At 44.6% G+C, this 15,868-nt stretch overlaps 1 protein-coding gene across 1 annotated transcript in view; it reads right to left on the bottom strand.

Moving 5' to 3' along the window:
• The window catches only part of DGKH (diacylglycerol kinase eta), a 111,918-nt gene that overhangs the window by 21,762 nt on the left and 74,288 nt on the right, over positions 1-15,868 (bottom strand). Inside the window, exons 15-24 of the mRNA XM_081327994.1 lie at positions 14,829-15,108; positions 12,956-13,081; positions 11,770-11,832; positions 10,694-10,811; positions 9,021-9,131; positions 8,341-8,437; positions 5,884-5,991; positions 4,101-4,214; positions 2,372-2,506; positions 1,572-1,738 (exon numbers count right to left, since the gene is read on the bottom strand). Of these exons, the coding sequence (XP_081184120.1) occupies positions 1,572-1,738; positions 2,372-2,506; positions 4,101-4,214; positions 5,884-5,991; positions 8,341-8,437; positions 9,021-9,131; positions 10,694-10,811; positions 11,770-11,832; positions 12,956-13,081; positions 14,829-15,108 (1,319 nt within the window). The remainder of the gene's footprint in view (positions 1-1,571; positions 1,739-2,371; positions 2,507-4,100; positions 4,215-5,883; positions 5,992-8,340; positions 8,438-9,020; positions 9,132-10,693; positions 10,812-11,769; positions 11,833-12,955; positions 13,082-14,828; positions 15,109-15,868) is intronic.

Here is a 15,868-nt window from a genome sequence, read left to right as displayed (position 1 = left end):
GCATCCAGTGTTCAAAACATCGACAGCCACATAAAAATAGCAGTCATTAAATAGAGGCAGCAACCACAATTGAGCTCCAGGTTTCTGTTGTTAAGCGAGACCTTGGTTAAGAGGGGGAGTTTTGCCCCATTTTGCGACCTTTCTTGGCACAGTTGTTGTGAATCACTGCAGTTATTTAGCAAAATGGTTGTGAAGTGAATCTGGGCTTGCCCGATTGGCTTTGCTTGTCAGAAGGTCACAAAGGGGGATCCCGTACCCCCGGGACACTGCGACCGTCATAAATAGGAGTCAGTTGCCAAGGGTGTGAAAAAATGGTCACCAGTCACTTTTACCAGTGCTGTTGTAACTCTGAATGGTCACTAAACAAGCTGTTGTAAGTTGAGGGCCACCTGTATTTTCGAGAAGAGGAGAGGAGAGGAGAGGAGAGGAGAGGAGAGGAGAGGAAAGGAAAGGAAAGGAAAGGAAAGGAAAGGAAAGGAAAGGAAAGGAAAGGAAAGGAAAGGAAAGGAAAGGAAAGGAAAGGAAAGGAAAGGAAAGGAGAAGAGAAGAGAAGAGAAGAGAAGAGAAGAGAAGAGAAGAAGAGAGGAAAAGAGAAGGAAAGGAAAGGAAAGGAAAGGAAAGGAAAGGAAAGGAAAGGAAAGGAAAGGAAAGGAAAGGAAAAAAGAAAGAAAAGAAAAGGAAAGAAACAGAAAGAAAGGAAAAGAAAAGAAAAGAAAAGAAAAGAAAAGAAAAGAAAAGAAAAAAGAAAAGAAAAGAAAAGAAAAGAAAAGAAAAGAAAAGAAAAGAAAAGAAAAGAAAAGAAAAGAAAAGAAAAAAAGAAAAGAAAAGAAAAGAAAAAAAGAAAAGAAAAGAAAAGAAAAGAAAAGAAAAGAAAAGAAAAGAAAAGAAAAGAAAAGAAAAGAAAAGAAAAGCAAGAAAGTCCATCTGCCTTTTGGGACAACTATGACCTGGAGGATGGAGAATCCCCGTAGACAAGGCAGGAGGTAATCCTGAAATATTGAACTGAATCAGAATCAGAATCAGAATCAGAGCTGGAAGGGACCTTGGAGGTCTTCTAGTCCAGCCCTCTGCTTAAGCAGGAGACCCCATACCATTTCAGGCAAATGGCTGTCCAATCTCTTCTTAAAAGTCTCCAGTAACGAAGCCCCTACAATTTCTGAAGGCAAGCCCCTTCCCCTGCTTGATTGTCCTGACAGGAGGATTCTGCGGAGTTCCAGGTTGCTTCTCTCTTTGATCAGTTCCCAACCGTCGTCGTTTCTCCTCCTTCCCTCTGGTGCTTTGGAGAACAGTTTGAGCCCCTCTTCTTCTTGGTGGCAGCCCCTCAAATGCTGGAACGCTGCTATCCTGTCACCCCTAGACTGGCCATACCCAAGCCTTGGCACCGCCCTTCATGCGTTTTAGTCTCCAGGCCTTGAATCGTCTCAGCTGCTCCTCTCTGCACTTTTTTCTCATGCGGGGACCAAAACCGGATTACATCAAAGGAAGTTGAGACTTCGGAAAAAGCGCAAAGAAGAGCGACTGAGATGCTTCCTCAAGGCCTGGAGACTGACTGCCTTTCGTCTCCGGGCTACCTGCTGATCAGCTCTTCCGCCGTCTGAGAACAAGCCTGGATCTGCACCGTCTCTTCTTCCGAAGCCAGCTCCACCGCCTGCTGCGGGTACGACGGGGAGCGTAACCCTGGTTTGCAAGAATCGCACTTCTGTTTATCTTCCCAGGATTTTAACGTACTTTCAAAGGCCTATCCAGAATTGGGGGGGGGGGAGAAAAATAATAATTTAGGCATCCCTGAAGCCACAGCCCAGCCAGGCATTCTTGGTTCTAGTTTAGTGGTGCACCTTGCAATGAAGAGGACGAAAGACTTTATATGGAGTTCTCTCTCTCTGTCTGTCCCTCTCCCTCCCTCCCTCTCTCTCTTCCTCTCTCTCTTTCTCTCTTCCTCTCTCTCCCTCCCTCTCTCTCTCTTCCTCTCTCTCTCCCTCCTTCTCTCTCTCCTTCTCTCTCTCTCCCTCCTTCTCTCTCTCCTTCTCTCTTCCTCTCTCCCTCCTTCTCTCTCCCTGTCCCTCTTTCTCTCTCTCCCTCTTTTTCTCTCCCTCCCTCTCTTTCTTCCTCTCTCTCTCTCTCCCTCCTTGTCTCTCTCTCTCCCTCCCTCTCTCTTTTTCTCTCTCCCTCTCTCTCCCTTCTTGTCTCTCTCCCTCTCCCTCTCTCTTCCTCTCTGTCTTTCTCTCTCTCTCTTCCTCCTTCTCTCTCCCTCTCTCTCTCTCCCTCTCATTTTCTCTCTCTCCCTCTCCCTCTTTCTCCCTTTCTCTCTCCCTCTCCCCCTCTCTTTCTTTCCCTCTCTTCCTCACTCCCCCTCCCTGTCCCCGTCACGTACTCTGTCGCGCGTTAGCATCTGTGCTCGGTTTTTGTGCACAATTTTAATGATGCCCGGGGGTTGGATCCAAGCTTCGCCATCCACTTGCACGGGCACTCCTTCCTCCCCAAGTATGGTGATCTTCACTGCCCGGCACTGAAAAAGAATAAACAGATTTCAGCAGGCTGGAATATGTTCAAGCAACTTCCAGAAAGAACGGTGGCTCCTCTCCAGATCCATGTCCGGGGCAAAAGGATGCTAGATTTGGCAGGGCGGAGGTTTGCAGCCCACTGAAAGCGAAAAGAGAAAGTCAATTCAATTGAAGTTTCACGTGAAGAAAAGCAAGGTTTTACAGCTGGGCGGGAAAAATCAAAGGGACAGGTACAGATTGGGCGAGAGACCCGGATCAAACACGGCGACTGTGAGAGGGACCTTGGAGTCCAAGAGGACGATGACTTAAAGGTGAGCCAGCTGCGTGCGGCGGCAGCAGCAGCCAAAAAAGGCTAATGCGATCCTTGATGGTATAATAAACAGAGGCACAGAATCAAAGTCAGGTGAAGTCTTAGTACCGCTTTATCAAGCCATAGTAAGGCCACACCTGGAACGCTGCATCCAGTTTTGGTCACCGCATTACAAAAAAATTGTTGAGACTTTGGGAAAAGCGTAAAGCAGAGCAACTAAGACGATTAAAGGCCTGGAGACTAAAACTTATGAAGAACGGTTGCAGGATTTGTGCATGGCCAGTCTAGAGAAAAGAAGGACTATGGGTGACATGATAGCAGTCTGCCAGTATTTGAGGGGCTGCCCCAAAGAGGAAGGGGTCAACTTATTTTCCGAAGCCCCTGAAGGCAAGACAAGAAACAACGGATGGAAACTCATCAAGGAGAGAAGCAACCTGGAATTAAGGAGAAACTTCCTGACAGTCAGAACAATTAACCGGTGGAACTACCTGCCTCCAGAAGCTGTGAATGCTCCATCACTGGAGGTTTTTAAGAAGAGACTGGACAGCCATTTGCCTGAAATGGTATAAGATCTCCTGCTTGAGCCAAGGGGGTTGGACTAGAAGACCTCCAAGGTCCCTTCCAGCTCTGCTCTGGTGGATTGATTCAGTAGCTGGCTTCAACAGAGGATAGCAAAAAAATTAGTCCAGTTGCCATGATTTAACTTTTAGACTTGAGACACTTTGGCCTGGGTGATTGAGAGTTTCCGTCAACATGTTTTCATGCATTTTGGGGAAGAAACCCCTGAAATTCGTGTGACAAGGGTTGGTACAGTCTAACAGCTCTCTGCCTCACTTTCTCAGACTGATGAAACTGCTTGGATGAGCAGGTCTCATACTAGCACAAATATTCGTCCAATTGCCATGATTTAACTTGTAGACTTTAGACAGTTGGACGATTTGAGAGTTTTCATCTATATAGGGCAGGATTCCCCAACTTTTTCGGCTTTGTAGATCGGCGAGGGGTGGGGGAGAGGGCATGGTATTGCATCGGCAGCCGGTAAGCACACGCAGCTCCATTTGCATGAGTGGCGGGCACAGCCGCACGCCACACGTGCAAACGGAGCGTGCACGCATGCGCTCGCCCGTTGCTCGTGCAAGTTGAGGAATGTGAGCACGTGCTCGGCCACCACCTCCGTGGCCCGGTTCTAAATTGCTCACAGACTGAGAGTGGGGCTGTGGCCCAGGAAGATTGGGGATCTTTGATATAGGGGACCCTCCCGTTCCCTTCTTTCTGGGCATGACACAAACCTGGGCTATTCTGTGATGTTGGAGCTTGATCACCCGGGAGACGGCCATCTGCATGCTGCCGAAGACTGCCACCACCTCCAAGATTTTGTCATCGAACGATGGCGCCCCGAAGATCTGGTGGGGAAAGAGAAAGGTTTTACGCCTTCTGCCAACAAAATGAGTTTCAATGCGGACAAAAGTAAAGGTTTACATTTAGGCAGGAAAAACCACAGGCACAAATACAGATTAGGCAAGAGACCCAGCTCAAAAACGGCGACTGTGAGAGGGACCTTGGAGTCTCAGTGGACGATGACTTAAAGGTGAGCCAGCCGCGTGCGGCAGCAGCCAAAAAAGCTAATACAATCCTGGGCTGTATAAGCAGAGGCATGGAATCAAGATCACGCAAAGTACTAGTACCACTTGATAAAACCCTAGTCAGACCACTTCTCAAATACTGCAGCCAATTTTGGTCACCAGAAATGGTGTAGGTTCTCCTGCTCAAGCAGGGGGCTGGACTAGAAGACCTCCAAGGTCCCTTCCAGCTCCTATTCTATTCTATTCTATTCTATTCTATTCTATACTATTCTATTCTATTCTATTCGATTCGATTCGATTCGATTCGATTCGATTCGATTCGATTCGATTTTGGTATTTGCATTCGGGCCCTGATGTCATTCAGGGATTAGGTCTTTCGCTCCGGAATGTAAAGCAACATTTCTTAAATATCATAGAAGGTGGATGCTTGGAACAGAACTGTAATATTAAAGGTCACTACCGAAGTATTTGAAAGAGTTACTGTTCGCGAGGCTGGGACTGGAATCTTTCATCCATATATGAGAACATTTCGGCTCTTCGAAATGCCAAAGCTACACATGCCCTTTATCAAACTTATTTTCAGCAGGAGAATGAAAACAGCTCCACAGCCAAAGGTCTCGTTTGCAGCTTGAAGCAAAACTCAAGTAAAAAAAATATACAGGTACTCCTTGACTTTCAATACTTCATTTAGTGACCATTCAAAGTTATGACGACACTGAAAAAAGTGTTTTATGACCAATAAAGGAGAATATTTGTAGCTCAGGGCTGGCATGAGTGCTCCTTGGTGCTCTCTCAGCTTGCTTGCTTTCTTGTGGATGTTTCATTACCCAAACTAGGTAACATCATCAGTGCTAGAAGGGAAGGTGGTGTGCAGAGAAGAGGAGGAGGAGGAGGAGGAGGAGGAGGAGGAGGAGGAGGAGGAGGAGGACAACTGTGGGGTCATTGGTGCTCTCTGAGCTTGACTGTTTTCTTGAAGACGTTTCATTACCCAAACTAGGGAACTTCTGATGACTCCATAACTTACTACAAAGTCCATGGTATCTTAAGGCAGCCTCAGAATGGATGGATGGTCCTCCAAGACCACCATTCTGAAGTTCCCCAGCACCATCCGAGAGACCACCTTGATAAGCTCACTTAAAGGTTCAGATGGTTGAATGTCTTCCCATGAAGAACCAACCTGCGAATTAGCACCACAGCCTCTAAGCAGCAGACACAATTAGCTAACCATTTACTTCCTTCATCAATCATTTTGAGCAGTTTTGGAAATACCATTGGTGTTCCTTGATGCCAAGTGACAGTGGGGCTGGCACCACATTGACTTTGACATGTCTTGGAAGATAAGATGTTGAGTATTTAAAACAAAAGAAAACAAAAACCTCTCAACATACAGCATTTTCCATTTTTCTGCAAACTTCATTTAGAAAATCGACAGATGGCTTACAAGACTTGGGAAGCAAATAACCCAAAGAGCAAGGCCATAATTACTTACATCATCCTCCTTGGTTCCACCCCAGAAATTTGTTCCACCGGCATAGCTCGGGATGTTCAAAACAGCTATGCCTTGAAGGCTTGGAAGAGGGATATATTGTCCATCGCACTGTAAGGTATAAAATGCCGTATAAATAACCACAAAAATAGACTGGGGTTTCCATGAATCACAGACATCGGTTAGAGTTGAAAGGCAACTTATAGGAGCTGTGGTGACGCAGTGGTGAGAATGCGGGATTGCAGGCAGACTCTGCTCACTGCCAGCAGTTCGATCCTGACCAGCTCAAAGTTGACTCAGCCTTCCATCCTTCCCAGGTCAGTAAAATGTGGACCCAGATTGTTGAGGGCAAGAGGCTGACTCTGCAAACCACTTAGAGGGGGCTGAAAAGCACTATGAAATGGAATATATACATCTAAGTGTTGCTGCTATTGCTAACTTATCTAGCTTCCTTGCTTAGCCAGGATGTTCTATGCATGTTTCATACATAGACTTCAGTCTACCATCTTTCATTATACAATGGCCAGAATGCTTCTTCGGTATAAGAGAATAACTTCTAGCTTTCTATGGAGGCAAGCCAGAGACTACAACAAGACCTTCAACCAACATCTGGTTCCAAATTTGGTTCTGAATTATATCCTTATGACAAATAAACCTGATATAAGCAAAATAAGGCAGCTTTAGATAGAGAAGGGCTGACGTTGAGTGACAGTACTGTGATATGCTTGACCTTAGACCATCTTTGAAAATGGTCTCTAGACTGCAGATATGATAGAATATGGAAGAGATGGTTGGGTGAGGGTCCATAAAAATGGAACAGGGCTTCTTGACCAAGATTTTAGATCGGTTCAGGCACTGTGAGATAAAATCAATTCCTTCCGGGCTTCTGAAGACATACCGTGGATATCTTGGTCCTAAAGCAAGAGAGTCTTTTCTGCAGAACAGTGTCTCTGGTGTGGTGTAGCCATTAGTCCCAACGTTCAAGGCTGTGGTTACCTTGAACCTTTTCCCCTCCTTCCCCATCCAGCTCAGGACTGTGCAGTCTCTTACTTTGGGATAGCCCCTGGAAATTTGGGAAAGCTCTGTGCTGCCTCCACTGCTTCCCCAAGTCCACATTCCATCACATGTACAGGTACAGTATAGGGGGTACCTTGCTCAATAGTAGCAACTGTGAGAGGGATCTTGGAGTCCTAGTAGACAATCCCTTAAATATGAGCCAGCTGTGTGCTGCAGCTGCCAAAAAAGCCAACACAGTGCTAGCCTGCATTAACAGAGGGATAGAATCAAGATCACGTGAAGAGTTAATACCACTTTACAAGGCCTTGGTAAGACCACACTTAGAATACTGCATCCAGTTTTGGTCACCACGATGTAAAAAAGATGTTGAGACTCTGGAAAGAGGGCAGAGAAGATCAACAAAGATGATGAGGGGGACTGGAGGCTAAAACATATAAGGAATGGTTGCTGGAATTGGGTATGTCTAGTTTAATGAAGAGAAGGACCAGGGGTGACTTGATAGCAGCGTTCCAATATCTCAGGGGCTGCCCCGAAGAAGAGGCAGTCAAGCGATTCTCCAAAGCGCCCAAAGGCAGGATAAGAAGCAATGGATGGAAACTCATTAAGGAGAGAAGCAACCTAGAACTAAGGAGAAACTTCTTGACAGTGAGGACAATTAACCAGTGGAACAACCTGCCTCCAGAAGCTGTGAATGCTCCAACACTGGAGGTTTTTAAGAAGAGACTGGACAGCCATTTGTCTGAAATGGTATAGGGTTTCCTGCCTGAGCAGGGGGTTGGACTAGACGACCTCCAAGGTCCCTTCCAACTTTACTATTATGATTATGATTATGATTACATCATGTGGATCAAGATGGTAGATAAATGTGTGATGTCTCCCTCGGGCAAATCCCCAGATTCCTCCTTCAATGTCAGCTCGGGGGAGAATGCGCCAATTCCTGGCATGTCAAGAATTGGGTTAATTGATGGCTCTGAACAGTCATCCAGAAGGGATTTGGCTGGGGAAAGTTTGCAGTGGCCGACAGCCAGCAAAGAGGAGGAAGAACTGCCTCATGCACCTGATCTGAGAACACGTAGGGCAGAGAGAAGGCAGGAGCAGAGAAGGTCAGCCAGACTACTTGAGAGGGCCCCATCTGAATGGGCTGCACCATAAATAGCTGGCTATTTATCACAATGGACAGATGGGGGTGCTGCTGGGAGGAAAGTGTTGGTTTTCTAGTTGTGTGAGTGAGAGGGTGAGTGAGAGGAGCCGCACAAAATGGCAGAAATAAAGAAATGTGGTTTAATTTTAATACCCAGTCAGACTTTTGTCTACTTTAATTCGTCATCCCAGAGGGCAACTGCCACTAGATAAAGTCAACCTTTACAGCTAAAATCCACCCAGCAGATTCATCTCACCTTGAGGGAAACCAGACAACAGGGTGTGGGAAAGTTTCAGCCTTACCTCGAGTTGAACTTTCTGCTCCAGGTTTTTGTAAGTCCGTTGTAACAATTCTTTAGTACCAAGCACTCCGTACCACATCATGTTCTTCGTCCTACTTCTAAAAGGAAAATCAGAGTGATCACACAACGCCACGGGGTTCACCCATCAGACCACATTCAGTGAGACATCAAAATCCCTGCTCGGATGTTAGTCCTCGACTTACGACTGCAATTGAGCCTACAACTTCTGTGGTTAAGTGAGCTTTGCCCCCATTTTATGATCTTCCTTGCCACCGTTGTGACGTGAATCACTGCAGTTGTTAAGTGAGTCACCCGGCTGTTAAGTGAATCTGGCCTCCCCATTGCTGGTCAGAAGGCCACAAAAGATTATCACGCTTATTAATCCCCTTATTTATTTCTGTCCCTTTCAGAAATAGATCCTCAGTGAATCTTCCCTCTCTCCAGTGGCGGCGCTGGGACAGCGCGGCCGTCATCAATGTGAACCAATTGCCAAGCATCCGAATTTTGATCACGTGACCACGGGGATGCTGCCACAGTCATAAGTGTGAATACAGTCAGAAGTCAGTTTTTCCCCCAGTGGCTGTTGGAACTTTGAAGAGTCACTAAAGGAATGTCAAGTAATACCTGCAGTTTGTACCAATGTATAGGCAAGGACTAGTTCAAATCTTCACAGTAGCTCACCTGCATTTCTCAGGATGAACTTCCCGTTTATTGTTAAATTCTAACGAAATCTTCGCATCTAATCCGATGCCAAAATAATTGTTCATGACGCACTTCTCTGAATAGCCTTCCCTGTACACAAATGCACAATTACGGTTGGTAATAGCGCACAGAGGATGCATGCACAGGTATAGAAACAACAGCACACTTCTAGCTTCCCTCTTAGAGCATCCCAAAGCCGCCGCTCTTATCCTATCCGAGAGGGGCTATCATAGTGGGCAGACTGTGGAAGGATCTTAGGAGTGCCTACCAATCCAGATTCAAAGGGGAAGAAAGTGGTTTGGATTGCACAGAGGCCTTCATGGGGCACCCATTCGCATTTTCGTACATCTAGAACCCGGATGAACCCAGGAGAACCAAGGAGAACCCAAGAGAAATCAAGAGAACCCTGGAGAACCCAGGAGAACTCAAGAGAACCCCGGAGAACTCAGGAGAACCCCAGAGAACACAGGAGAAACCAGGAGAACCCAGTAGAACCCAAGGGAACGTAGAAGAACCCAGGAAAACACAAGAGAAATCAGGAGAACCCTGGAGAACTCAAGAGAACTCAGGAGAAACCAGGAGAAACCAGTAGAACCCAAGGGAACTTAGAAGAACCCAGGAGAACCCAGGAGAACCCAAGAGAAATCAAGAGAACCCTGGAGAACCCAGGAGAACTCAAGAGAACCCAGGAGAACTCAGGAGAAACCCGGAGAACACAGGAGAAACCAGGAGAACCCAAGGGAACTTAGGAGAACCCAGGAGAAGACAAGAGAAATCAGGAGAACCCTGGAGAACTCAGGAGAACTCAGGAGAAACCAGGAGAACCCAGGAGAACCCATGGGAACTTAGAAGAACCCAGGAGAACCCAGGAGAAGACAAGAGAAATCAGGAGAACCCTGGAGAACTCAGGAGAACCCAAGAAAACCCCGGCAAACTCAACTCAGGAGAACCCAGGAGAAAATGCTATTTTTAATGACCTTTTTTGTGGCAGCTGCCATGCAAACACCACAATCATGAAGCAAACCCACTGTTCGCTATGGGGCTAAGTGATCAGTTGTAAGTCGAGACTGCTTGTAGATTGGGTGGTTACTCCTAATCCCATAGAGGTAATGAATGAGTTCTAAGCACGTCTACTTATCACAGTCCCAAAATCGACACAGTGGTTATCTGCGGGCTATTCCCTATCCCCGGGGTCTCCAAAGTTGGTAACTCTAAGACTTGTGGACTTCAACTCCTAGAATTCCTCATGCTGGCTGGGGAATCCTGGGAGTTGAAGTCCACAAGTCTTAAAGTTGCCAAGGTCGAGGACTCCTGGTTTGCAAGAAAACAATTAATATATATCGTTTTTGCCCTGCCCTAATCAGTTCTGCCTTTTTGCTCTGAGATGGAAGGACCCAGCAGAGGACAAGGAATTCTACCGCCTTGATTTAGAAAGAAAATGCCTTAGACCTCTGCCATTTGTATGTTCTCATGTAACCCGTGAACATAAAACATATGTTCACGTATTACTTGAGAGTACTGAATATTACTACGGTAAAAAAAAAGAGAAAAAGAAGAAGAATGAAAGAAACACTAATGTTGGGGAAATCCCTAGCTATAATATCAATCACAGAACAAACGAGAAAGGGGCAAGAATTCAACTTTTTCCTTACAGCGATTCTGGGTCAGGATCAATAAAAGGGGTAGCGCCGTACGGATCGATATTGGCTAGCAACATTTTGCTGATAATGGAGCTCCCTGCGATAGAGGCAGCCAGGCCAGCTCTTAAACCTGATTGGGGGGAAAAAGGAGAGAGAGAAAAATGAGTGTTTTAATTAGATATTTAAGTCGCTTAGGAATCACTTCACGGGTAAAATCTTGCCTTTCAGTCAAATGTTCAACAAACGTGAGAAAATATCGTTGAAAATGCACCTCTAGGACAGCCATGACCTGGATGGTGGAGAATCTCCATAGACATCCATGGACAACAACAACAACAACAATAATAATAATAATAATAATAATAGAGCTGGAAGGGACCTTGGAGGTCTTCTAGTCCAACCCCCTGCTCAGGCAGGAAATCCTATACCATTTCAGACAAATGGCTGTCCAGTCTCTTCTTAAAAACTGCCAGTGTTGGAGCATTCAACACTGGATAGAGTAGAGTAGAATATAGAATAGAATAGAATAGAATAGAACGGAACGGAACGGAACGGAACGGAACGGAACGGAACGGAACAGAACGGAACAGAACAGAACAGAACAGAACAGAATAGAATAGAATAGAATAGAATAGAATAGAATAGAGTAGAGTAGAGTAGAGTAGAGTAGAGTAGAGTAGAGTAGAGTAGAGTAGAACAGAACAGAACAGAACAGAACAGAACAGAACTGAACAGAACTGAACAGAGCAGAGCAGAGCAGAGCAGAAGGTGGAAGGGACCTTGGAGGTCCCTATACCATTTCAGACAAATGGCTGTCCAGTCTCTTCTTAAAAAACTTCCAGTGACTTCCAGAACTTTCTCCTTCCAGAAGGATTCAAGGAAGAACGATCTCCTCATGATGGATGTTATGGGAGAACTGCTCTTTTTTACTCTGGCTCCATCTGAGGCATGAATTGTTAAGGGCAGCGGAATCTGGCCTCAATTCCAATTCGTTTCTCGCCCCCCCAACACACACACACACACACACACACACACACACACACACACACACACACACACACACAAATGAATTATGAAATTCTCATTACCTGGGCAAATTATTCTGGTGTTCAGGACTGGAAGATTTTCCTTGCTGACAACCCCGACCGGGACTGAAAAAGAATCATCGTGTGAAGGATTTCAGGCGATTTCTCTCTCCTTCTGGCAGTTTTCACTGGCCAGAGAGTGAAAATATATTCTGTGGTTTTACTTATAAAAATGATATAAACGAGCCATAGAAAACCACTGAGATAATGAGGTTGCCTGCTGGAAGCTCCACTCTATATATTTCATTTTAGGAATTTGTGGGAGCTTTTATATAATAATAATAATAATAATAATAATAATAATAATAATAATAATAATAATAATAATAATAATAATAATAATAATAATAATAATAATAATAATAATAATAATAACAACAACAACAACAACAACAACAACAGCAACAACAACAGACTTGGAGGGGACCTTGGAGGTCATCTAGTCCAACCCCCTGCTCAGGCAGGAAACCCTACACCATTTCAGACAAATGGCTATCCAGTCTCTTCTTAAAAACTTCCAGTGTTGGAGCATTCACCACCTCTGGAGGCAGGTTGTTCCACCGGTTAATTGTTCTCACTGTCAGGAAGTTTCTCCTTAGTTCTAGGTTGCTTCGTAGGAAGTAAAGCAGATTTTGGAGCATTTCAATACAGGCGGTCCTCAACTTACGACAATTTGTTTAATGACCGTCTGATGTTACAACGGCACTGAAGAAAGTAACTTATGACTGTTTATTCACACTTGCGACCGTTGCAGCATCCCCACGGGTCACGGGATCAAAATTCAGAGGCTTGGCAACTGGCATGTACTTATGACAGTTGCAGTGACCCGAGGTCACGTGATTCCCCTTAGCGAACTACTGACCAGCAAAGTTCAACACGGGAAGCCAGATTCACTTAACAACCGGGTTATGAACAACTGCAGTGAGTCCACTTAAACAACGGCGGCAAAAAAGGTCGCAAAGTGGAGCAAAATTCCCTCAGCAGTTCTCTCGCTTAGCAAGAGATATGGAGGTTTGCATGCACAAGAAAAACCTGCAAATGAAATTAAAAGCTGTCCTTTCTGAAAGGAGATGGCACTCTGGATCAATATATTTGCTTTTAATAAAAAAAACGCACCAATTAAATTACACGATAGACTCTTAATCCGCACTCGGAATGCTCACGCAAACATCGTTTTGCGTTTACTTACTCGGATGGGCTTCATATTCTCTTGTGTCTTCCTCTTTTTCTTCCTTGGATTCGTCTAATTCCTTATTATACTCCATAGTGGCCTGGTTGATTTGATCTTCACTGTGTGCGTTCTGTTCATCCACAACTGCAACACCAGATGCATACACTAAACGTTACCATTAATTATAAGAATTCGCCAGAGACCATAGAAGAAGAAATTAAAATATATATCTCCCGCACTTGCCTGTGCAATCTACATGTTTTTTTGATTTCCGCTAGGAAAACTCATGAGAAAGGACATTTTTTTTATGTGCCTTTGCTGTGATGATCAGATTCCCCCAGTGTTAATCCAACGCTGCAGAATTCTGCCCTTAAGATTAACAAGCATTTAGGTATCCCTCCTTTTTGTAATATCCCGCCAAAGAGAATCATCCTTTCTTTTTATTAAAAATGATCTCTGGGCTGGTTTTGACTTTGCAGATCGGCCCGTGCCAATAATTTTATTTATTTATTTTTATTTTTTTAAGGTTGCATCTTTGCAAAAGGAAGACAGATTTTAAAAAAAAGTGCGGGAAAGAAACCGAAATTATTTTCAACACACTGGGATAAGTTGCCCAAACCATTGTTAAGTCATGGTTAACCTCACTTCCTAAGTTTCAGGTGATACGGCCAGCAGTAGTCAGTCTGTTAGGGCAGCAAACCTTCAGTTGCAGGTAGGCTGGAGAAGGTATGCAAGTTGCAGAGGACAGAGGGAGAAATTAACCTTGTATTTCTCCCAAAAGCGTTTTTCAAACAGCAACTGGACTTCGTTGGTTTTGCCTTAAAGACGTTTCGCTTCTCATCCAAGAAGCTTCTTCAGTTCAGTTCTGTTCTTCAGTTTTTGATTTTGTTTTCAAAAGGCCACTGGACTTTCTTTGTTTTTCTTCAAAGAGGTTTCGCTTCTCATCTGAGAAGCTGATAATAATAATAATAATAATAATAATAATAATAATAATAATAATAATAATAATAATAATAATAATAAGAAGAAGAAGAAGAAGAAGAAGAAGAAGAAGAAGAAGAAGAAGAAGAAGAAGAAGAAGAAGAAGAAGAAGAAGAAGAAGAAGAAGAAGAAGAAGAAGTTGGAAGGGACCTTGGAGGTCATCTAGTCCAACCCCCTGCTCAGGCAGGAAACCCTATACCGTTTCAGACAAATGGCTGTCCAGTCTCTTCTTAAAAACCTCCAGTGTTGGAGCATTCACAGCTTCTGGAGGCCAGCTGTTACACTGGTGAATTGTTCTAACTGTCAGGAAGTTTCTCCTTAGTTCTAGGTTGCTTCTCTCCTTGACTAGTTTCCATCTGTTGCTTCTTGTCCTGCCTTCGGGCGCTTTGGAGAATAGCTTGACTGCCTCTTCTTTGGGGCAGCCCCTGAGATATGGGAACGCTGCTATCCTGTCACCCCTCGTCCTTCTCTTCATTAAACTACACATACCCAATTCCAGCAACCGTTCCTTGTAAGTTTTATCCTCCAGTCCCCTAATCATCTTTGTTGTTCTTCTCTGTACCCTTTCTAGAGTCTCCACATCTTTTGAGACATCAACTGGAGAAGCTTCTTCAGTTCTTCAGAAGTTCAGAAGCTTCTCCAGAACTGAAGAAGCTGCTTGGGGTGAGAAATGAAACGTCTTGAAGGGGAAAAAAAAAACAAAGAAACTCCAGTTACCTCTTGGGAAAAAAAGCACCTTTGGGACAACCATGACCTGGATGACTGAGAATCGCCATAGACTTTTAGCCCTGTACTTGCCGCCAATGAACAAGGGTTTACTTTAGGCCAAGTTTAAACTTTTTCAAGACAATTCAGCCCCATCAACAAACCATGATCCCAAAGCACAGCTAGCCAATTCCATCTCCTTCACCTTTTTCTGCCTGCTCAATGATCTGTCTCAGAGCTTTCTTTAAACTGTTGGCCCGTAGCATCAGCTGTTCTCGGGACTTGAACATCTGCTGTGCTGGAGAAGCGGCGTTGTTCTCGGTCAACAGCTCTTTGGCGTCCGACAAAGATTCCTCGCTCGATGACTCGTCCGGTTCTTCCTCTGCGATGGGGGTGGTAGCCATGTGGGGAAGGCTCTGCGTAACCTGGGTTTCAGCATGGAGAGCCTGGAGCAATAGACTCAACTTCTCATTCAGTTCTGAGCACTAAAAAAAAGAAAAGATGATACAGGAATATAAAAGAGCTACTGGTACAGTTTGAGAAAGGAATTATTGAGTCTGTCATTTGTGGAAGAGCAACCCAGACGATTAAAGGCCGGGAGATTAAAACGTACGAAGAACAGCTGCGGGATTTGGGTTTCGCTAGTCTAAAGAAAAGAAGAAATAGGAGAGACAGGACAGCAGCGTTCCAGTATCTGAGGGGCTGCCACAAGGCAGAGGGGGACAAATTATTCTCCAAAGCCCCTGAAGGCAGGATGAGAAACAATGGATGGAAGCTAATCAAGGAGAGAAGCAACCTGGAATTAAGGAGGAACTTCCTGACAGTGAGGACAATTAACCAGTGGAACAGCTTGCCACCAGAAATCATGGGCGCTCCATTGCTGGAGGCTTTTAAGAAGAGACTGGACAGTCACTTGTCTGAGATGGTATAGGTTGTCCTCCAAGGTCCCTTCCAGCTCTATTCTATTCTATTCTATTCTATTCTATTCTATTCTATTCTATTCTATTCTATTCTATTCTATTCCTTTTCTCTACTCTACTCTACTCTACTCTACTCTAATCTACTCTACTCTACTCCATCCCATTCCATTCCATCCCATCCCATCCCATCCCATTCCATTCCATTCCATTCCATTCCATTCCATTCCATTCCATTCCATTCCATTCCATTCTATTCTATTCTATTCTATTCTATTCTATTCTATTCTATTCTATTCTATTCTATTCTATTCTATTCTACAGTATT

The sequence above is a fragment of the Vipera berus genome, assembly GCF_964194415.1.
Source record: "Vipera berus genome assembly, chromosome: 4".
NCBI lineage: Eukaryota > Metazoa > Chordata > Lepidosauria > Squamata > Viperidae > Vipera > Vipera berus.
This window is presented reverse-complemented; position numbering and strand designations above follow the sequence as displayed.